The sequence below is a fragment of the Podarcis melisellensis genome (genome assembly GCF_964234715.1).
Source record: "Podarcis melisellensis genome assembly, chromosome: 8".
In the NCBI taxonomy this organism is placed as follows: domain Eukaryota; kingdom Metazoa; phylum Chordata; class Lepidosauria; order Squamata; family Lacertidae; genus Podarcis; species Podarcis melisellensis.
In genome coordinates, this window is record NC_138540.1 from 75,989,631 (window position 1) to 76,012,827 (window position 23,197).

At 45.4% G+C, this 23,197-nt stretch overlaps 1 protein-coding gene across 1 annotated transcript; it reads right to left on the bottom strand.

Annotated features, from left to right (window-relative positions):
* Positions 1-297: 297 nt before the first annotated feature.
* On the bottom strand, positions 298-8,192 carry LOC309375313 (phospholipase A2 inhibitor and Ly6/PLAUR domain-containing protein-like). The gene is made up of 6 exons (XM_081920993.1): positions 8,068-8,192; positions 7,246-7,338; positions 5,488-5,598; positions 3,833-3,985; positions 1,993-2,136; positions 298-813 (listed from the first exon to the last, which is right to left on the bottom strand). Exons 2-6 carry the CDS (start codon positions 7,292-7,294, stop codon positions 671-673), a joined length of 600 nt encoding a protein of 199 aa, XP_081777119.1. The 5' UTR covers positions 7,295-7,338; positions 8,068-8,192; the 3' UTR covers positions 298-670.
* Positions 8,193-23,197: the final 15,005 nt, after the last annotated feature.

The window sequence follows — 23,197 nt, forward strand, 5'->3', positions numbered from 1 at the left end:
ACAGTCGAAACTCATGGAATATGCTGAATTAGTAAATCCAAGTAGTAAAATTAGAGATCAATATGATACTGTGTTCAAGGAGGATTGGAAAATGTTTGCAGATTATTATTATTTAAATGCAAACAAGCTAAAACGCAAGTAGGTTTGGTGTAAGAACAGCAGTAAAATACATGTCTGAGAATGCTTTGGAGGACATAATGTATAGAAGAACTATAATATGCTGCGATATTAGAAAATGTGGGAAAACCATGGATGGGGAGAAGGGAAGTTGAATACAAACTGAATGTTAAATGGAAAAAGTTGTATAATTTTTTTTATTTTCCTTTGAAAAAATCTCTCTATATAAAGAAGCATAATGTTGTCAAGTGATTGACAGATGGGTGGCCCTGCCCACTTGTCACTTGACACCTGGAGGGCCACAGGATTCCCCATCTCTGCTCTAGCAGAACAAGGGGACATTTTTCATGCAAGTTATGACTTATTTGTTTCACTCAAAGAGGGTATCATTCTACCCCTGGGAGGTAGAAATCATTTTTGGATGAAGTTGCAGATAAGTGATACAGAGGTGTTTAAGCAGAGTACCCCCTCACGCAGCAGCGCACAGGTGGATCAGAATAGGTTCTTCAGTGGCAGAAGCCCCCAAATCCTGAGAAGGCAGCTGATGAAGTCATCATTCTGGCCGTGAGGCTGGCACGCATTCAGCTTTTGTGACGTGAGAGTAAAAGCCGGATATGGTGGTTTCACCTAGTTTTAAGCCATCACAAAACCCCTTAGTGGCACAGCCCTTCTGAACAACCTTGACGATGACAGTTCCTGGATATGGGAGACAAGATGTATTCGATGAGTCCTGGGTTCCACGAACAACTGCCCTCTCTGCCCAAGTCCCAATACATTTTCCATCCCTTGTGCTATAAGAATTTGCAGGTGTGGTTTGGCCTATATACTTATCACAGGCTCTCTTTCTATCTCTTACGTTTCACGGCCACTTGACCTCAGTTGCAACAGATTAGCACAACCACACCTCTGGAATCTGTTACCTGATATTGCTGTTATTGATGCGTAGCAAAGGCTAATTAATGAGTCTATTAACAGCAATCCTATACATGTCTGCTCAGAAGAAAGCCTTATTGAGTTCAGTGGGGATTATTCCCAGATGTATTTACAGCATTGCAGCATAACAGTGCAAAAACAAAAACAAAAACGGACCAGAGTAAGTCTATATAAACTTAGCAATGTAGCTGGCTTTAGACTATGTGATCCCCATCTAGCCATTTTCTGAAACCAAGTGGGTCTTCTGCATCTTTATGGTAAAAATACATCTTTATAAAGTGTATTCTATATAAAAATGTATTCTGTGAACTGTCCTGAGACCTCCGGGTATAGGGCGGTATATAAATTCTAACAACAACAACATGCCAAGTCAGTTGCTGAAGGACCCCTGACACCCCCTTCCAATTCTCATGTATTTTACATATATTACAAGAAGAGATGTCCATATCCGCTGAGTCTTTGCTCTGTAATTTATTTAACCTAATGAGTAATTCAGTCCAGTAACCTAATAAGTAAGGAAGGATATCTCAGTGGGTAGAGAATGAGACTCTTGACCTCAGGGTTGTGGGTTTGAGCCCCACGTTGGGTAAAAGATTCCTGCATTCCAGTGGGGTTGGACTAGATGACCCTCATGGTCCCTTCCAACTCTACAGTTTTATGATTGTATGGCTTCTTTAGTCTCAGAGAGTGTATGTGGCATGAGCTCACTGAATAGGACAGATAAATGTTTTGGAGGGGCAGAAATCAGTGGCAAACTGTTCAGAGGGCTATGTAGCACCATGTAGTGCTGACTCCACCAATGTATTTTATGCATATTTTTATGTTCGTGCAACTGATGCTGTCAGTTGCTTTTCAACCTGCATTTTAGTTTGCCTGAAGAGAATAGATATAGGACATTGACTCTCCTTCAATGGTACATTGTGTATGTGAAATTGGAATTACCATAAGAAACCATCACAGCCATTTCAAGGCAGTCGTTCTGTGGTCCAACGCAGTCCACCGTCTCATTGGGATCGCAAACACCGGAAAGCAAAGAAAAGCAGGCTGGGCACTGCTTCCCATTGGGTTGGTTGATGCGTGGAGGCACTGGAACCAATTAGTGAAAGCCCATTGGTTGGGAGAGCGAAGCAAGCAAGGAAACTGATGCAGAGGTGAACATAGTTTTGAATTAGCAGTCCTCTATTTTACTAGGAAGTTGTAATAGTCCTGGGTCACACACCCACACCCCAAATGTCAAGGGCATGGCATGATGGATTCTGAGATGGTGGCAGAACAGGCGAAGGAATTAATATCCTCATCAACTGCTGATGGTACCACTTTCCCAGAAGCCCCGGTGCATGAGGAATCCATATTGTCAGCATCTCCCCAGCCCAGAGGCATTTGAGATGCCCGTTCCTCAGAGCCGGAGGGTTCCAGGCAAAAAAACACAGAGAACCCTCAGTCCTCCCATTTAGAGTCTACAGGTCTATTGCAGGTAAGGTCCTTTCAACAACTTCTGGAAACAGACACAGGTAGCCACCAGGCTGAGCTACATCACTGTCATAGCATCTGGGCTGAGATTTCCAGACTTTTCTTTCCCCTGCCTCTTTTCCCCAGGAAATCACAATACTTACCACTGAACTGGAGCAAACGACAGTCAGTGGAAAACCTGAATTGCTGTTTGCTCTGATTCAGCAGTAAAGATTGTGTTTTCCTGGGGAAAGAGGTGGGGGAAAGAAAGTGCTCAAAGATGGACTAGGAAAGTGTGGACCTGCGTCAAGAAAGTGTGGGGCAAGAGCAGAGCACAAGCAAACCTCACATTTTGAAAGCGTAGACACAATTTCTGGAGAGTATGCAAATCCCTATTCCTCCCTTATTCACAAGTGCAAGGGGAGAATTTCTACATCTTCTCCTTCTGAATTCTGAGCACAATTCAAAGTGTTGGTGATGACCTTTAAAGCCCTAAATGGCCTTGACCCTGTATACCTGAAGGAGCATCTCCAGCCCCATCATTCAGCCCAGACACTGAGGACCTCCTGGAGGATCCTTTACGGCAAGAAATGAAGCTAAAGCTACAGGGAACCAGACAGAGGGCTTTCCCAGTAGATGTAAAGGAGATGAGGAACTAAATAACTTTTAGAAGACATCTGAAGGCAGCCCCGTATAGGGAAGTTTTTTAAAAATTAATGTTTTGTTATGTTTTTATATACGTTGGAAGCTACCCAGAGAGGCTGGGGCAACCTGGTCTGATGGGCAGGGTACAAATAAAGTGACATTGTTATTGTTCTCTCACATTGTCTTATATATGGCTTGGTTTGTTCTCCTACCTTCTGTCTCTGAAGTGCTGACCATTACCATGAGCCTGAATTCATGCCCCTAAATGTTAGAAACAGGTGTGTGTGTAGAACAATTTCAAAGGGAGGCTCCACTGTGAAACTTCTTCATCAAGAGGCACAATTCATTTCACATCGTTCTGAATGGAGACAATTGTTTCCTATGCTGTACTGGTGTTAATTAACCCCAAACTACCAAGTTGATAGTTTTATCACCTTTGTGAAGGGTTATTATGCTTGTTTTGTATACATTCCAGCTCTAACTGAATTGCCAACACCTTTACCTATACTTAATGCATTCATTTCCCTCTGACCTCCCTCTTTATAATCCCCATCATATGTTAAGAGTAGCACAAGTTGAGTGCTTAATGTGTACAACAACCAGACATTGTGCACATTCACCAGGCCACCTCACCCTTCATCTCAGGAAGTACAATTTCTTGGGCTAGCCCTGGTGAAGTATGCCTTACCTTGAGGAGTTGCAGTTTTGCAGGCATCCCCTACACAGCAAGCGATTCCTGCCCTTAGTTCTTGCCCTCGCCCAAAGTTGAGGAGTTGTGTTCTGTCTTTGCAGATTTTGGAGGATTCACAGCTTTTAGCTATTATCTGAGCTTGCATTCCACCTACAGGGGTGGAATGAAGGATGAAGGGTTAGGCCTCTGCTAGTTTCTTTAGTCAGAAAATCCCAAACCCAGTTCTAATTTTCAAAGAAGATATGAAATTCTCCTATATTTAATGCATTCATTATAACTATTTACAAGGCTCATTTCCAAGCTCAACAGGGTTTAAAACCACAGCTAAAAAAAATTTAAGACACCAAAAATAGGGGATGTAGCTACTGTGGTTAGCAGCCATTGTTAGATGAAGATAAGGCTATCATTCACTGCTAGCCATAATGGCTATGCCTCTGAGAGCCAGCTGCCAGGAATCAGAAATGAGAAATGTGTTGTTGCATTGAGGTTCTGATCGCAAGCTTTCCATGGGCATTTGGTTGGCAATGGTGAGAACAGAGTGCTAGACAAGATGGTCTTTTGGCCTGATCTGATAGTGCTCTACTTAGGTTCTTTTTTTCTCCCCATAAGATTTTTATTAAAGCTTTTTCATAATACAATGCAATTAAAGAAACTAAAGAAAAACAACATCAGAGAAAGAAAGAGATAAGAAAATGCAGAGTCCTCTCTCAAAGGTAGTTCTTAATCCTTTTCTCACACCGAAAATGGTGGACCCTTCCAGCTCTCACCAGGGAGCTTTCCTTTCTTCTCCCAGTCTCTCACGTGAGGAAGTCTTTCCTTCTTTGCCTCTTACTCAAGGTCCTTCCACCCAGTGATCCGCCACCTTCATGTGTGAGTACCGAATTTTTCGCCCTATAGGACACACTTTTTCCCCTCCAAAAATGAAGGGGAAATGTGTGTGCGTCTTATGGGGTGAATGCAGGCTCTGGCTCTCCAGGCTTCAGGAAGCTCTGCGCAACCCTCGGGAGACCAGCGCAAAGTCGCGCCGGTCTCCCAAGGGTTGCACAGACCTGCCTGCATTCTGAAGCCTGGGGCGCGCTGAAGAGCGTGCCCGGGCTTCGCACAGCTCTCCGCAAGCCTGGGGACTTCCCGCCGAGCTCCCTAGGCTTGCGGATAGCAGGCTGTTCTCGGGGCTGGTGTCGGGTTATTCCCCCCCAAAAAACTAGGTGCGTCCTATGGGGCGGTGCGCCCTATGGGGCGAAAAATACGGTGATCCTTCGACCCCAATAATGGCCCAGAGCAGAGGATACCAACAGAAAGCAAAACAAAAGGAGAGACAGAAGAAATAAGATAAAAAGAAGGGGGGAAAGAAGAAAAGAGGGTAAAGGAGAAAGGAAAAACAGAGAAAAATAAAAGGACTTCCTATTTTCCATCTTTCACTTGCATAAAAGAAATTATTCACTCTAGCCTGACATTCATCTGTTCTACTTTCTTAATGCTTGCCAGGAGAATAAAAGCTTCACACAATTAAAAAAAAAAAGTTGCCACATGAAAGATTATTTGCTTTTGGAATTGAACCGTATGACTTGCTGCCTTTGGTACTGCTGCTGCTGAGTAAATATAATGTTGCTTAAGCTATTCACAGGCTCAGATTTGCGGTCCATTTAACTCACCTACAGTGGTTTCAGATACAGAGATGACGCAGGTGTCATTGTCACAGGTCTCCATGGGGCCAGAACAGCTGTTGCCACTGCCCATACAAACTTCACACTTCAAAGAAGCACCTGGAAAAGGGCCAACAGTTCACACCATTCAGGAGGGTAGAAGCAAATTCAGAAGTGCAACCTCACATTTACGCCCCTTCTAAGAATGTGCAACCTTCTATGTTTATACGATAATCTTATAACAATGCAACAATTTTTATTTTAGGGACCCATTACAAGGATCAATGCAGATCTCCAGGTGTTCCCTTTCAGCTGTGTGTACTATTTTCTCTGACATCCATGGACAGATGATTTGGAGTGATCCTGTATCTTTTTTTTAATAGTGACTTAAGTGGTATTGAAGTTGCACTGTATGTAACAGAACTTGCACACCATTCTCTTGAAATTGAAGCACCAATGCTTAGCGTTGGAGTGGACAGAACAACTCCTCTTCAGTTTTCTTCCCATGTGTCTTCTCCAGAGTGACCCTAGGAGCCTGTCCTCAGTGACTGACAGAATAAAGACAGAATAGAGCAGGACTATTGCTTTCCTTGATCAGGATACTATACTTGATGCAGCCTAGAATAACATTAGATTTTTTGCTGCTGTATCACACAGCTGATTTGTGTTAAGCTTGTGGTCCACCAAGACTCCTAGACCCTTTTCACGTGTACAAGTAAGCCAGGTGTCCCCCATCTTATACCTATGCAGCTAGTTCTTCCTGTCTATGTACAGAACCTTACATTTTTCCCTATTGCAATTCATTTTGCTAGTTTGGACCCAGTTCTCCAATCTCCTAAGGAAATTTTGAATCCTGATTCTATCTTCTGCATCATTAGCTACCTCTCTCAGTTTGGTGTCATCTGCAAATTTGATGAGCATCCCCTCAATTCCTTCATCCAAGTCGTTTATAAGGATGTTAAACAACAATGGGCCCAAGACAGACCCCTGTGGCACCTCACCTGTTCCTTTTCCCCAGGATGATGAGGAACCATTTAATGAGCACTCTTTGGGTTCAGTCAGTCAACCAGCTACAAATCCACCTAACAGTTTCTTCATTCAGTCCACATTTCACCAGCTACCTGCCAGTGGAAGGGCAACAAGGAGGAACAGCCACCGAGGAACAACCACCTCTCCTGAGTTCCTACCAAGCATGACCTTCCACTTGCATAAAACATCTCCTGTTTGAACTGGTCCTACTCCCTCTTTGAAGGGGACCAGACTCAATTGTGGGGCTTGCATCAACCTCTCCAATAATACAGTGACCTCCCTCTTGGTTTGAAGCTGGTGGGAAAGGGTCTAGCACTAGGATGGAGTGTGTGGTCCTTCAGCCTCTTATCAGCCTGAGCCAGCATGGCTGAAGTACCTCAGGTTTCTACCCCTGCATTATGTAAAATTCTCCCTTCCCCATCACACAGGAGCTATGCTGGTTCCCATAACAATGTTACACAGATGGCATGACAACGGGAACGTTCCTGACCTTCAGGGATGGGAAAGAAATTTGCTTCAGCTCACTTTAAATAATAAAAAAATGCAAGCCTTCTTCATTCATCACAATACACAAACTGAAACAGCTATCCTTCAACATTTGCACATCTCCAAAGGTTGCGATGCAGTTTCCAAAGAGTGCATGCAAAAATGCAAGTATAAATATGGAAGAAACTGAAATGGACACATTCAGAACTTGGGAAAAACATGAAATCGACAGATTCTCCCATCCCTACTTACCTATAGTCACAAGCAGAAAGCCAATGGCGAGTCCCAGCAGGAACTTCATGGTGATGCCAAATGCTGCTAAGTAGCTTCAGACAGAAACTGCCCCTGTAATGTAATTTGTTAGGTGGTGAAGTGTTGCAAATTTAACAAGCTTGGGGGGTGGGCAGGCTGGGGAGCACATTCTCAAGTTACATATCTCTGAATCTCAAAAATGATATCTGCTCTCTGTCATGAAATGTGCTAGGTGACCTAGGGACAGTCACCTTCTCTCAGCCTAACCTACCTCACAGCATTGATGAATGGGGAAAATTGGTGTGGGGAGAGATTGTGCACCTCCTTGTGCTCCTCTGGTGAATGTCATGGTACACATGTGATTCAGAAACAATAATATCAAAGCATGTCCCTTTCATTACAGAGGGGAAAAACAGAGGGGGTTTTTTTATCCACAGAAGGCTGCATGACTTATCCAAATTCCACCAGATACAGAAGTAACATAAAAGCATAAGAAGAACATCAGGTTTCAAAGGCACAGCTAGTCCAGCATCCTGATCTCGCTGTTAGATATTTACAATGCCTGAACATGGCTAAATTAGATCAAACTGGGCAGATGACCTAGGGCTGTGTTCAACTAAGCATAGACACATTGAAATCGATGAACCTACATTTGCCATGCCCATTAACCTCAATGGGTCTACTCAGAGTAGGACCAACATTGAATACGGCCTCCAGACTCCAAGATTCCATTCTACTTGGATGCTAGCTTAAATGCAATTTTCGTAAGCTTAAGTTCAAGGATTGGACTAGGAACATATCAGAGGATGATGGTGGCCTTACCAAGAGTTCTCAGGTGTTGTCAAGATGGTGTCTGTTGGAAGAGGAAGAAAAGACAGGCTTGGGATGTTTTCCTCTCTGTTTTCATTAGTTTCTCTCTTTATAAACAAGAATTTGAGGACGTATTTCCTAAGCTCCTCCTCCTATTACAGATTTCTGAATCCCATTCCTTCAGTTTCTGGGCCAGTGTCCTTTCATTTCCCTATTTTGGTAGTGCTGAGAATCAATTAAAAAAACTTGTAGCCCAATCCTTCCTTTACCCATTCAGCATCTGAAGTAAACTTGCTTCGGAAAGCCATCTAAGCTACAGGTAGCAAAGGATGCAGCTGCCAATTTCAGAATCTCTTCTCTCTTTTTCCCCCTTCATTCTAAAGGTCAGTTTTCTAAATTTTCAGCTTTTTTTAAAAAAGAAGTCCTCATGAACCTATATCAACATTTTAGTGCAAATTTCTCCCCAAATACACGTTTGTATTTGCTTAACACACATTTTTTTTTGCAAAGCCTTGTTCCACAATATGATGCACTTCTGCCTGCTTTTAATTATTTACTGAACTCCTTAATTGGCAGAGTCTCTAATTTTGTTAGAAGGCACGCAGGTGGCGCTGTGGGTTAAACCACAGAGCCTAGGACTTGCTGATCAGAAGGTCAGCAGTTCGAATCCCCGCGACGGGGTGAGCTCCCATTGCTCGGTCCCTGCTACTGCCAACCTAGTGGTTTGAAAGCACGTCAAAGTGCAAGTAGATAAATAGGTACTGCTCCAGTGGGAAGGTAAACGGCACTTCCGTGCGCTGCTCTGGTTCACCAGAAGCGGCTTAGTCATGCTGGCCACATGACCCGGAAGCTGTACGCTGGCTCCCTTGGCCAATAAAGCAAGATGAGCACCGCAACCCCAGAGTCGGTCACAACTGGACCTAATGGTCAGGGGTCCCTTTACCTTTACCTAATTTTGTTATATTTCAATAAATGGAACCGTTCCCCCTATCCAATAAATTGTGTTGAGACTTCTTTCAGGGTATGGGGGCAATTTGGGTTTCTGTGTTTTCTGCTATAGACTTCAGTGTTTTCAGACCATATTTTTTTAACCTACCTCATGACTCGGGTAGGCACTTCAGTGTTGCGCAATGAGAGAGAATAGGGAAATGAATTATGTAAAGGCATTTTTCCCCCTTTGCCAATTTAAGTAGACCTCATCCAGATGCAGGGTCAGCACTGGTTGTCCTCAAAAAAAATAGATTTGTTTTCAAGTATCTTACTTCCTCTTCTGATTTTCTTTTTAAATAGTTAGAACATTAGATGAACCCACTGGGTCAGGTCAGTAATGGCCAACCAGGTCAAGCATCCCCTTCTCTGCCCTCCTGCAATTCCCAGCAATTGATCCTCAGAGACATATCGCCTCTGACAGGGGAGGTAGAACATGGCCATTATGGCTGGTAGGCATTGGTAGCCATGCCCTCCATGGTTGTGCATGAAGGAAGACCTTGCAGGTCTTGGGAGAGGCCATGTGCCTCAAGCAGCGAAGGGAACGTAAGAACACAGGCCATTGGTTCCTCTAGTTCAGGGATGTCCAATTCCCAAGAGACTGCGATCTACTCACAGAATAAAAAACTGGCAGTGATCTACCACTTTTTTGGGGGGGGGGAGTTTCAGGTCAAAGTTGTTGAGGTTTTTAGGGATTAAAGCCCCGTTTTTAAGAGGAAAAAGTCAAAATTGAGTAAAGGGGAAGGGGCAAAAGTCGCTCAACAAAAGATCACTAAGGAAAGAATGTACCTCACAGTGAAAACTCTGTCTGGAGGGCGGGGCGAGAGGGTGGGCCAGGATGCTCTTGTGACACCGCAAAGGAAGAGGAGCCAGCAATCGACCGTGATTGACCAGAACCTCCTGGGGATTGACCAGATGATCCCGATTGACCTGTTGCACATCCCTGCTCTGGTTTAATGTGTTCTACACTGATTGCAAAGCAAATGCTCTAGCACTGAGTTAAGGAACTTCCAGACTGGGCAGGGTAAGTCCAGCATAAGGCAGTCTTCTTTTTTAAAATTTTATTTATTTATTTGGTTTTTCAGATTAAAATTTTACAGTCACATATCCAACATACAACATAGAAACAAGATTCCAAAGAATCTCTAGGACTTCCCTCTTCCCCTTTGTGGGTCCTATTGCATTTCTTATGATAATGCATATCTTTTACCTCTCCATTGTGTCCAAAACTCACCATTAAACTACAAGTGATATTCCAATTCTACTTATGATTTTAACTGTTTACAATGGTTTTTAAGATAAGTTATAAATTTTCCCCATTTCTTATTAAAATTTTGGTTTCCTGATTTCTGATTCTTCCGGTCATTTTTGCCATTTCGGCATAATCCATCGACACCCGATCTCAGTGATTACGGGCAGGAGGAGGAGTTATGCTAAGACCAGACCATGTCATTACCGAGGAGGCAGGTTTAGTCGTTGTTTGAGGACTATCCCTGCCTCCAGGTCTGGTCCTGACTGGAAGGATACAGTAATCAGAAAGGGAAACCCACATGACCTGAAAGTGTTGCTGTGCAATGCCAGGTCAATGATGAATAAAACCACTGCCATCCACGACCTGATTGTGGATGGAGGATTTGACCTGGCATGTGTGACAGAGACCTGGTTGGATGAAGCAGATGGGCCTGTCCTTGCCGCTGCTTGCCCACCAGGTTTCTCTTACGCACAGCAACCCAGGTCATGTGGGCGGGGAGGGGGGGTTGCAGTGATTTTTAGGAAGTCATTAGTCTGCACCAGGTGTCCTATTGGGAAGACCCAGTTTTCTGAGTGCATGTTCTGGAAGTTGGGCAATAGGGGCAGTACAGGATTCCTACTGGTGTACCGACCTCCCCGCTGCACCAAGGATTCCCTGCCCGAGCTGCTTCAGGTCATGGCGGATATGCTCCTGGAGACACCTAGCTTGGTTGCCGACACGACCTTACAAGGGGCCGCTCAGGACTTCGTGGAAAGCATGGCCTCCATGGGGCTGTCCCTGAATAAGTCTGGCCCAACTCATAGCCACGGACATGCCTTAGACTTGGTGTTTACCTCTACGGATGTTGGTGATCTGACATTAACTAAAAGTGAAACAAAAGAAGTGCCATGGTCAGATCACTTCCTGGTGCAACTGGACTTCTCCGCAACCCTTCCCCTCCGCAGGGAGGTGGGACCGATTCGGATGGTCCGCCCCCACCACTTAATGGATCCAATTGGCTTCCAGAGAGTGGTAGGGGATGCTTTATCCCAAGCTGATGGCCTTTCAGCTGATTCCCTGGTGGCACGCTGGAATGCGGAGTTAACCAGGGCTATTGACTGTCTGGCTCCGAAGCGCCCTCTCCGATTGCATGGAGCCCGGACAGCCCCGTGGTTTTCCCCGGAGCTGAGGGTGATGAAACAATCGTTGAGACGGCTAGAGCGCCGGTGGCGGAAAACTCATTCTGAATCAGACCGGACGCGGGTTAGAGCTCAACGTCGAGCCTACCAAGTGGCAATGGCGATGGCGAAGAGGGACTTCTTCGCCGCCTCCATTGCATCTGCAGAAAACAGCAGCAGGAGACTTTTTCAGGTGGTTCGCAGTTTATCGGAACCACCTGTACCACCGGGGCCTGGTAGGGACCCCAAGATCTCCTGCAATGCTTTTGCAAAGTTTTTTGCAGATAAAATCGCTCAGATTCAGAAGGAGGTAGACTCCACCGTGGGAGCAGGGCCAGGGCGGGAGAGTGCTAGAGTTCTGTCTGGTCCTGTTATATGGGATCAATTCCAATCTGTTACCTCCGAGGATGTGGATAGGCTGCTTGGACGAGTGAAACCGACCACCTGTCTCCTTGATCCTTGCCCATCCTGGCTGATAAAAGCGAGCCGGGAAGGGCTGGGCGATGGGCATTGTGGGGTGGTGAATGCTTCCCTCTGTGAGGGAGCCTTCCCAGACCCGCTGAAAGAGGCGGTCATTGAACCGCTTCTTAAAAAAACATCTTTAGACCCGGCCAATTTGGCCAACTATCGCCCAGTCTCAAATCTGCTATTCTTGGGCAAGGTGATTGAGCGGGTGGTTGCTGAACAACTCCAAGCACGCCTGGAGGAAACGGACCATTTGGATCCCTTCCAATCGGGATTCAGGCCTCACCATGGGATTGAAACTGCCTTGGTCGCGCTGGTTGATGATCTCCGGCGGGCTAGGGACAAAGGTGAGAGCTGTTTCCTAGTTCTGCTGGATCTCTCAGCGGCCTTTGACACCATCGACCATAACATCCTTCTGGACCGTCTAGAGGGGCTGGGAGCTGGGGGCACTGTCATACAGTGGTTCCGCTCCTTCCTCCTGGGCCGTGTCCAGAAAGTGGTGGTGGGGGGTGAGTGTTCAGACCCCTGGGCTCTCACTTGTGGGGTGCCTCAGGGTTCTGTCCTCTCCCCCATGCTTTTTAATATCTATATGAAGCCGCTGGGAGAGATCATCAGGGGGTTTGGACTGGGTGTTCATCAGTATGCAGATGACACCCAGCTCTACCTCTCCTTTAAATCAGAACCAGTGAAGGCGGTGAAGGTCCTGTGTGAGTGCCTGGAGGCGGTTGGAGGTTGGATGGCGGCTAACAGATTGAGGTTGAATCCTGACAAGACAGCAGTACTGTTTTTGGGGGACAGGAGGGGGGCAGGTGTGGAGGATTCCCTGGTCCTGAATGGGGTAACTGTGCCCCTGAAGGACCAGGTGCGCAGCCTGGGAGTCATTTTGGACTCACAGCTGTCCATGGAGGCGCAGGTTAACTCTGTGTCCAGGGCAGCTGTCTACCAGCTCCACCTGGTACGCAGGCTAAGACCCTACCTCCCCGCGGACTGTCTCGCCAGAGTGGTGCATGCTCTAGTTATCTCACGCTTGGACTACTGCAACGCGCTCTACGTGGGGCTACCTTTGAAGGTGACCCGGAAACTGCAATTAATCCAGAATGCGGCAGCTAGACTGGTGACTGTGAGTGGCCGCCGGGACCACATAACACCGGTTCTGAGAGATCTGCACTGGCTCCCAGTACGTTTCCGAGCACGATTCAAAGTGTTGGTGCTGACCTTTAAAGCCCTAAACGGCCTCAGTCCTGTATACCTGAAGGAGCGCCTCCACCCCCATCGTTCAGCCCGGACACTGAGATCCAGCGCCGAGGGCCTTCTGGCGGTTCCCTCATTGCGAGAAGTGAGGCTACAGGGAACCAGACAGAGGGCCTTCTCGGTAGTGGCGCCCGCCCTGTGGAACGCCCTCCCATCAGATGTCAAAGAGATAAAGAATTACCTGACATTCAGAAGACATCTTAAGGCAGCCCTGTTCAGGGAAGTTTTTAATATGTAATGCTGTACTGTTTTTAACACTGATTGGGAGCCGCCCAGAGTGGCTGGGGAAACTCAGCCAGATGGGCGGGGTATAAATAATAAATTATTATTATTATTACTTGATCTGCCATTCTTCTCTGGTAGGAACTTCATATTCTTTCCATCCCTGGGCCAATAACATCTGTGCAGCCGTGGCTGCATACATATTCTTTTCTGCTTCCTTTGGATTTCAGCACCTAGAATTCCTAAAAGGAAGGCTCCAGGTTTTTATTTAGAAAAGGTTATTTTAAACATTTTTTTTCAACTCATTATATACAGTAAAGGTAAAGGTAAAGGGATCCCTGACCCTTAAGTCCAGTTGCGGATGACTCTGGGGTTGCAGTGCTCATCTCGCTTTACTGGCCAAGGGAGCCGACATTTGTCCACAGACAGCTTCTGGGTCATGTGGCCAGCATGACTAAGCTGCTTTTGGCGAACCAGAGCAGCGCACGGAAACGCCGTTTACCTTCCCGCCAGAGCGGTACCTATTTATCTACTTGCACTTTGACGTGCTTTCGAACGGCTAGGTTGGCAGGAGCTGGGACCGAACAACGGGAGCTCACTCCATTGCAGAGATTCGAACGGCTGACCTTCTGATTGGCAAGCCCAAGGCTCAGTGGTTTAGACCACAGCGCTACCTGCGTCTCATTCTTCAAAATTCTTTTACTACCTTACATTTCCACCACATATGATAAAAGCGCCTTCTTTTTCCTTACATTTCCAGCATACATTTGACCCCGTTTTATACAGTTTTGCTAGCATAAGGCAGTCTTCAACACGCCCAGCTTTAGTTGTGTTTACCACAGCCCAGAAAATAAACTTGGTGGTGGAGGCCTGGCTTTCTCCACTGGGCCTCAAACTTGAGATCATTGCTGCAGACAATGCCAGCAATATTATAGGCACATGGTAAAAGTTGCAACATGCAGGGTGCATTGCCTGCTATCTTCTAAATGTGCTGGTGCCATTGTGCTAGCAACCATTGATAGACTTATCCTCTATGAATTTGTGCAATTCTCTTTTAAAGCCATTTAAATTGGTGGCTATCGTTGTATCCTGTCGGAGTGAGTGCCATAGTTCAACTATGTGCATTGTGAAGGGCTTTATTGTATCTGTCCTAAATTTTCTGTCATTCAGCTTTCAAGACCACTCGTGTACCCCACATGCCCCAGCAGACCATTCTTTGCGAATCAAAATCCCATTTTATTGCTCTGTTCTTTTTCTGTTGGCAACGCTTCCTGGAAGCAAGAAAACTACTTGCTCAGTAATTTCACTGAATTTCACTGTCAGCAATTTGGTTATTTTTTTCCTGCTTGGTGTTTTGTTCCATACAGTACAATTTTTGTACGTGACAGCCACAGACTTTTTCAAATCATGTCCAATACTTCCCCATTATCCCCCCTCCCACTTTTTGGTGTGGTGTGTGTGTCTGTTGTGCATTTAGTACAATCAATGAACATTATGAGTCATATAGACTCAGATATTTTGTTTGCTACTGGGTTAGGGGCAAAAAGGTGTCTGGAATTACTTCAGACAGAGGAATAGGATGCACAATTTCAAGCTTTCTGCCTTCAACAACATAATTGTGAAAACTGCTTGGAGATGTATTTATTTTTAACTATAAGTGGTCTATACATTTTGTTAAATAAAGATTGTTCAGATATTTTTTTTTTATTGACAAGAAAACAGGATCATATAAACCTTTTTTCTTTTCATTCCAGAAGCATAGTTATTGAAACCCAGGCAGCACTTCAAACATTTAGTGCACTATGATACCACTTTGAACAATCACAGCTTCCTGCAAAGAATCGTGGGAGCTGTAGTTTGTTAAGGGTGCTAAGAGTTGACAGGTGACCTCCTATTCCCCTCCCAGAGCTACAATTCTCAGAGTTCCCTGTGAGGAGGGATTGATTGTTAAATTGCTGTTCCCCGCCTTGACTTTCTGAAATAATGTGAGAACAGAAACACAGTCATTCTTTGAAATTTCCACTTTACCAAATTTTGTGATGCAGTTCTTCAATCAAACGATGTTTACAAAATTTTGCACATTAGTCCAAAGTGCATACAAAAATATGTTTATAAGGAGCAATTTGCACAAAGGTGCTGGTGAATTTTCACGAGGATTTAAAAATAGTAATAACAAATTGGTGCAATATGCGGAGAATTGAACAGAAGATTGGAAAAATGAGAAATTGAGAGAACCTCAATGGACACATCTATCCATTTGTAGCAGTACTGTAGGGTGGGCTGAATGCACCAGGGAATGCATGATGCCTGTAATCAATATTAATCTACGGTAGCTTTGGAATAAAGGTACCAATTAACTATTCTTTCTGTGTACACAAGGAGGAGCCAGAGCTTAGTGCTGGAGTACATGAAGGTACTGCTTCAACCTGTAGCTAAAGCAGGACACTCTGTGGTCCTCCACACATCACTGAACTCCAGCTCCCATTGTCCTTGCCCACTGGCCATGATCTTTGGGGCTGACCATCATCTCATTTCCAGACCACCTTCTTGTGCATAGCATAGAAACACAATGCAAAACCAAAAGGTTCTACCATTTGTAAAGCAGTGGCGCAACTCTATTCAATACTGACGATATCAGGCAAATCCCAATGAAAGATGATTGTTGATTGTCATACAATCTCCCTACAAGCAAATTAGAATGGATTCTCCAAAGTGGTTTAATAGTCAATCCCTCTTCCCAGGAAATCCTGGAAGTTTCAGCTCTGTTTGGGGGAATGGAGCCTCCTAGCAAGTCTCAAAACCTTTAATAAACTACAGCTCCCATAATTCTTGGTGGGAAGTCACTACTGTTTAAAGTGGTATCATAGTGCTTTAAATGTATGCTGTGCGGAAATGGAAAGAGGGTACAACTCCGACCGAAGAAGAGTGGCAGACAAAATTGATGAACGATACCAAGATGGCAAAACTTACAGGAAGAATTAGACACCAGGAAGAGGAGGTCTTTAATAAAGAATGGGGAAAGTTTTTAATTTATTTGTACAGTATTGTAAACAATTACAGACATGGTAGGATTGACAGAAAACTTGCAGTAAAAATTAGAACTATGGATTGACGAAGGATTTATAAAACTAGAGTTATGAAAGAGATGCAGAGGGGAAAATCATTACATTAAAATCCACAATGAGGAGGGGGGAGAGGGAAGTCAAAAGGGATTACAGTGGTACCTCTAGATGCAAAAAGGATCTGTTCCGGAGCCCTGTTCGCATCTAGAAGCAAACGTAACCCGTGTCTGCACTTCTGCGCATGCGCGGGTCAAGTTTCGGTGCTTCTGCGAATGCACATGATGTCATTTTGAGCGTCTGCGCATGCACAAGTGGTGAAACCCACACTCTTGCCAAAGCATTGCATGCCCACTTACTTGCCCTTTCTTTTTGGGCCCAATCTGTGCCCATTGGTGGCTGGCACTCCCTAGCACAGAGCACAACAACAGGTGGAGCCAGAACCAATGCCCGAAGAGACTAATTCTCATTTTCTCCCACTATCCTCCTTGCTGCTAAGCTCTACAAGGGAAACACTGAGCTTAATACTAATAATTTTTTATTATTTATACCCCGCCCATCTGGCTGGGTTTCCCCAGCCACTCTGGGCAGCTTCCAACAAAATATTAAAATACAGTAGTCTGTTAAACAATAAAAGCTTCCCTAAACAGGGCTGCCTTCAGATGTCTTCTAAAAGTCAGATAGTTGTTCATTTCCTTCACATCTGGTGGGAGGGCGTTCCACAGGGCGGGTGCCACTACTGAGAAGGCCCTCTGCCTGGTTCCCTGTAACTTGGCTTCTCACAGTGAGGGAACCAGCAGAGGGCCCTCGGAGCTGGACCTCAGTGTCCGGGCAGAACGATGGTGGTGGAGACGCTCCTTCAGGTATACTGGGCCAAGGCTGTTTAGGGCTCTAAAGGCCAGCACCAACACTTTGAATTGTGCTCAGAAATGTAAGGGGGGGAGAGAGAAGCTGTCAGCCAGTGCCACCCCCTGCAGTGGTTGTAAGGTATGAGGGCAGGCAGGTGGAGAGCTGACTAAGGGCAGAGTGAAACCCTTATCTCATCCTCCGGATTCTTTTCCTGCTCAGTGAGTGAAGCAATATTGCTTCAGTGTATCAATGAGGGGCATAATTCAGAAGCCAAACAAGAAAGGAAAGGAAAGGAAACAACAAACATACAAACAAGGACCTCCCCAACACACACACACACACAAATATTGGGGTTTCCCCCTGTGGTCTTTGGTTCTGATTAGGAGCAGACATAAAGAGGCTATGAAGTGGAATCTGAGAGGGGAATCCTTTAAGGTAAGATGGTTCTCTGTGGTGGGTACATGGATGGGTTCCTCTTCTGGCATCTTGCTCCAGAAGCCTCTCAAATCTTCCCTATGCAGACTAATAGAGCAGAGACAGGGTGGGAAACCTCCAGCCTGGGTTTAAGCGCAGCCTGCTGGACCTTGATTTCCACATCAGCCATTCTACTTCTCTCTACGACACCATCTTCCTTGAGGTATGTTTTGGCCTTGCTTGACTGTATCCTTGACCTCCAATAGCGCCTCATGTTCACCTGGTTAGAGCACAGAGAAGGGTGTGCAGGAATGTGCAGAAACTAACCTGCTGTACAAAGGTGAAATCTGCATTCCTTGTTCTGACCACTGTTGGCTCTGCCCCCTCGCTTGCCCCTGGCATGTGGCCCCTAATATATTGCTCAGAGGCGAATGTGGCCCTTTGTGGAAAAGTTTCCCACTCCTGGAGTGAAGTATTTGAGTTGGATTTTAATCTGAGCCGGAGAAGAATTCAGGGGTCTAAAAGGCTTGTGTCTCAGAAGTAGACTTAAAAAAATATATTTTTCTGTACTTGAGGAAGATTACAGATACTCCTGGAGAATAATTTTACATGGTATGACACATGGGCACACCCTTCCTGCTTCTTGATAAAAGAACCTTGTTAATAATTTTAATAGTTTTTATTGTTCACTATCTGCTTTCCAAATGTGGTTTATTGAGGCTATTCATGGCCAAAGTAAATAAATTCAAGCTTACGTCACTTACAGCCACGTAACCACACCTCCATAGGGCTAGGGAATTTGAAAGCAGAGGAACATGGAAGGAACTAAATTCAGGTTTTCTCCATTATTTGGCACAGTTTTGTCCTCTAAAGAGAAAGAAATAGCTCTTAAGCTTAACTCTTCATGAAATGGATCCAAATTTTAACTCTTCATGAAAAAGAAATGGATCTAAAGCTTAACTCTTATATGGAAAAGTGCTAGGAAGAAGCTCTGGAATTTATTCTTTATCGTGTTCTGTCCATGTTCTCATCCTTTCCATGTGGCATTACCAGGAACATAAAATTTTATTGCATTGCGATAATAGAGGATTATTATATTATTCATCCTGCAGTGTGTCTCATTTCCTGAAATGGAGTCATAAAACAGTATTTGGGCTTAAAGGTCAGCCCTTTTACTTGCAGCGAGCAGCAATTGGTTAGCCATATCTATCTTAATCTCCCTGGCATGGGCCTCCTGGAAACTTAATTAGGGAGTTAGGAGGACCTCCCACTGTCTACTGCAGATGACATCTGCCACTGGATTAATCTGTCTCACTCTGGCAAGGCAATCTTGGATGTGGTAAAACTGTCAGTCATAACGCATGGGAAACTTTGTTCTCAGAATCCCCATGAAGTGATTGATAAGCGAGAGAAAAGTGGTGTAACCAGAAGGCTGAAAAAGTGCTGGGCAGCTTATCTCAACTCTCTCTGTGGCAACCTCCCTCCATAAAGGTGGGAGTGAGGTAACATGGCCTGATATTGGGGTGGTTTTAAAGCTTAGACTCTGGGCTCATCCCCACTTATGTTTTGCCCTGCTCTTTCTAGGCACAGCTCTGCATTTTAAAGTGATGCACCCAAGTGCCTTTTCTTTGGTTCCAACACTTTCCCAATGAAAACCCGCTCTTTACTGCTGAATCAGAACAAACGGCAATTTGGATTTTCCACGAATTGCCATTTGCTCCAATTCAGTGGTAAAGAGCAGATTTTCATAGGGAGAGTGGTGGGGTGGGGGGAGGACAGTTGGCAGTGCAACTAAATTGCAGCCAGGAAACCAGACACTTTTCTTGAAATTAAAACAATATCCAAATACTTGCTAAAATATTCAAAAGCTTTTGCTTGCAGAACATATAGCTAAATAAGAACATATGCCAAGTATTTACACTCAAGTGCTAATCCAAGCATGGGCTTAGTTTTACTTAGTTGAAGATTGCAGCTTCTTCCTTAAATATTCAAAACCAACTGTACAAGAATAAGGAGTGTTGCCTTTCAGGGGCACCAACTATAGGGGGCTCTGGGTGCCCGAGCAGCCACAAAAAAATTGTTGTGGGTGCTCAGCACCCACACCGCAGCCCCCCCCCAACTTCCAAGGTCTTGTGAAGTCTCGGAAATCATATCTGGGGCCTCGCTTTCTGAGGTCTTGGGAGGTTTTGGAACCTGACTTCCAGAGGCACTGGAAATCAGGTACCGAGGGCAGGGGCGCGTGTGACGTCATGACATCACACACACTGCGCACCCATAACCTGGGGCCCAAGTTGGCTCCCCTGTCCCCTTTTTCTTCTACAGACACTGGAGAAAGAGATGGTGAAGTTGGAGGAAGGGCTTTTCTCTTTTTCAAAATGTAATAAAGCATCTCTATGGGATGAGAGGTTAAGTGAAATATTTCCTCCCTTCCTTCATAAATAAGGAGCTTCTTCTTCTTTGAAGAAACTGGAGAGAGGAGGAGGAGAAATTACTTCCAGAATATATATGTGTGTGTGTGTGTGTTTGTGTGTGTCTGCAGAGAGGTTCAACTTTTTAAAAAACAGCAACAAACCATTCTAAATATAAATATATAGCATCCCCATGTTAGGTGGCTGGAGAGAAACCAAAACTCTTCTATGTTCCATAACTTGCATTCCATAACTTTTTTAAAAATCATAATTTTAAAAAATCAAAGTATGCCTAGATCAGGGGGAAGCAAGGTTTACCTCACATGGGCCAGTTCACTCCCACAGAGATTGCTCCGTGGGCTGGATCATGTCTGCACAGACATGATTTCTGGCATCTGTGCATGGCATCTGGCGCCGTGGAAGCGAGTCCCCACTCAACGCTGCATTGGTTTAGCACAGTGCATGGGGACTCGCCGAGCGGGCGGCTAGGTTTGGGCATTTAAATGACCCCCCTTGGACCGCTTGTGGCCCATGGACTGCAGGTTGCTGACCCCTGGCCTAGATAGCCTTTTCTTAAAATACAATACATCTGCTGGGGGAGTGAGTAATGGGTTCAATTCTGGATTGGAGGAAAGGACTCTGGGAGCGCTAATGGTCCACAGGTTAGGGGGACACAATGCTTGTTTTTCTCGGACGCTGGCAACCCACACTACACCACTGCAGGCTGCCAACACATGTGACTCTTAACCTGCTATAGGACACTACATTCCAGCCACTCAAACTCAGAAGAGGAGGGGATTTCTTTTGGGGAGAGGAGACCCAAGGGCCAGATTCAGAGCCATGTGTCTAGGTGCACATATATAATAAAAAGCAACACAAGATGTATGAGGTTTTATTTTGTTAAAAATAATGAAAAGTGTTTTCCTTACCTCATTTAAGAGAAGGAGCTGGATAAGGAAGGCTCACTGGGTGCTGTATTAGTTAGCAGACCTGGCTATATCTTATCTTGCGTGCAATAAATTTGCTACCACACAAGTGAAACCTTCCATTGTTTTCCCTGTCCAAAGTTCTTTAGCATCACAGCTAGAGTGCATCATCGCAGAAAGCAGAAGTACGAGAATATTCAAGAAGTCAGGGAGCTGGTCACTTGGTGTGTGTTGACTTTCCTGACTCAGTCCATTAGTGGCCATTATTTGATGGATCTATTTCCTTCCTTTCCTTTTCATTCCCCAGCCTCAGCGCTGCCTTCCGCCTCATCACTATGAGTTAGATCGGAACCATGTACAGTGGAGAGTTTGTTTCTGCAGGCTCCCTGCAAGATAAGCAATCCCAACGCTACTCCTTTCACACACACACACACCAGCTACAGGTGGTTGTCATCCACCAAGGGGGTGAGAGGCAAGGCCATTCGGCAAAGCTATAGCTCACTTGTTTGCACTTTCCCCACTAACATGCAGAGGTGCCATGGTCCAGGGTCATGGAAGGGCTGAAGACCTGTTATGCTTTCTACAGCTGGGTCCCAGCAGGGTCTCTGTCTCCAGTATCCAATCAGGGTGAATGGGGAGCTTTTTATCTACTGAGCAAAAAGTCTTGTCAACCTTTGTACTGACTGGAACCAATCAGAGAGGAGACAGCCGTTGTGGATTGGCTCCTAAGGGTCACTCTGGAAAATGCACATGGGAACTACACAGTGTAGGAGTTATTTAAGGTATGTAGGGATGCGGGTGGCGCTGTGGTCTGAACCACGGAAGGTCGGTGGTTTGAATCCCCATGACAGGGTGAGCTCCCGTTGCTCTGTCCCAGCTCCTGCCAACCTAGCAGTTCGAAAGCACGCCAGTGCAAGTAGATAAATAGGTACCACTGCAGCCAGAAGGTAAACATTGTTTCTGTGCGCTCTGGCTTCCGTCACAGTGTTCTGTTGCGTCAGAAGCAGTTTAGTCATGCTGGCCACATGACCCAGAAAGCTGTCTGTGGACAAACGCCGGCTTCCTAGGCCTGAAAGCGAGAAGAGTGCCACAACCCCATAGTTGCCTTTGACTGGACATAACAGTCCAGGGGGCCTTTACCTTTTACCTTTAGAAATTATATGCTGTGTTTCAGTTTTCATCATTTTTCAGAAAGTGCAAACTAAGTTGTTTAAATGTGAACTGAATCAAATTTCACTTCTATTTCTTCCACACACATACAGACACCTTTCAAGCCTGTGTTACGGAGGCATATGCTGCTGCTCTCTGCTGTCTTCATCGGTTGCCTTGCATGAGCTGCTGGGGCTATGTGTAGCTCAAAAGGGAGGACCAACAGTTGTGAAGGAGCCTAGGAACTGCAGCTATCATAATGAGAATGTTCTTGAGACTTGGTAGAGCCAGCCTGCAAGGACACATTTTATTTTTAATACAGCTCCTTTGCACTAGACTCCACATAGGTGGGTCTCAATCCTCATGTAGGTGAAGCTTCAACTCATCCTCCTGAGGAGAGGAGGAGGAGAAGAAGAACAACTCCCTTCCACATCTCTGTCACCCTTCTCCTATCCACCCAGCCCTTTCCTGGAGGTTGCTTCTGCCTACTGCTTTTCTTCCTCTTTTGCTGCCATCTGTGTCCCTGCCCACCATGACCCACCAATTCATCGGCAGCAACCTCCACTGCCACCTCCTCCTCCTGCTTTGCTTCCCCTTCCTCCGCCAGTAGCAGCTCCTTGGTGCCAAAGCATTATTTCAGGGGTAATTGAGTGGCGGCACAGCCAGCTGTGGCTGCCAGCTCTCCCTCCCTGTTCTTCTCTGTCCCCTGCAAGTGTGAGGGGAGGGAACAGCTTTGCTGTCATGCCTGCAAGTGAGAGAAGGAAGCAAGAGAGGGAAGCGAGTGTGTGAGTTAAGGTGGCCTGAGCAGTGTCAGAGTGTATGCAATGGAATGGAAGCACCAGCAGCGTTTGGAGAACTCCTTTCGATGATATGCACACTTGCAAAATTCTCTTGCTTGCTATCATGCTGGAAAATAGCTCTGAGCAAGGATCAGAATGCAATTCAGCTGGTTCTGTTGTAAGCCAGACTCAGCTGATGAAAATCTATCAGAAGAACAACCCTT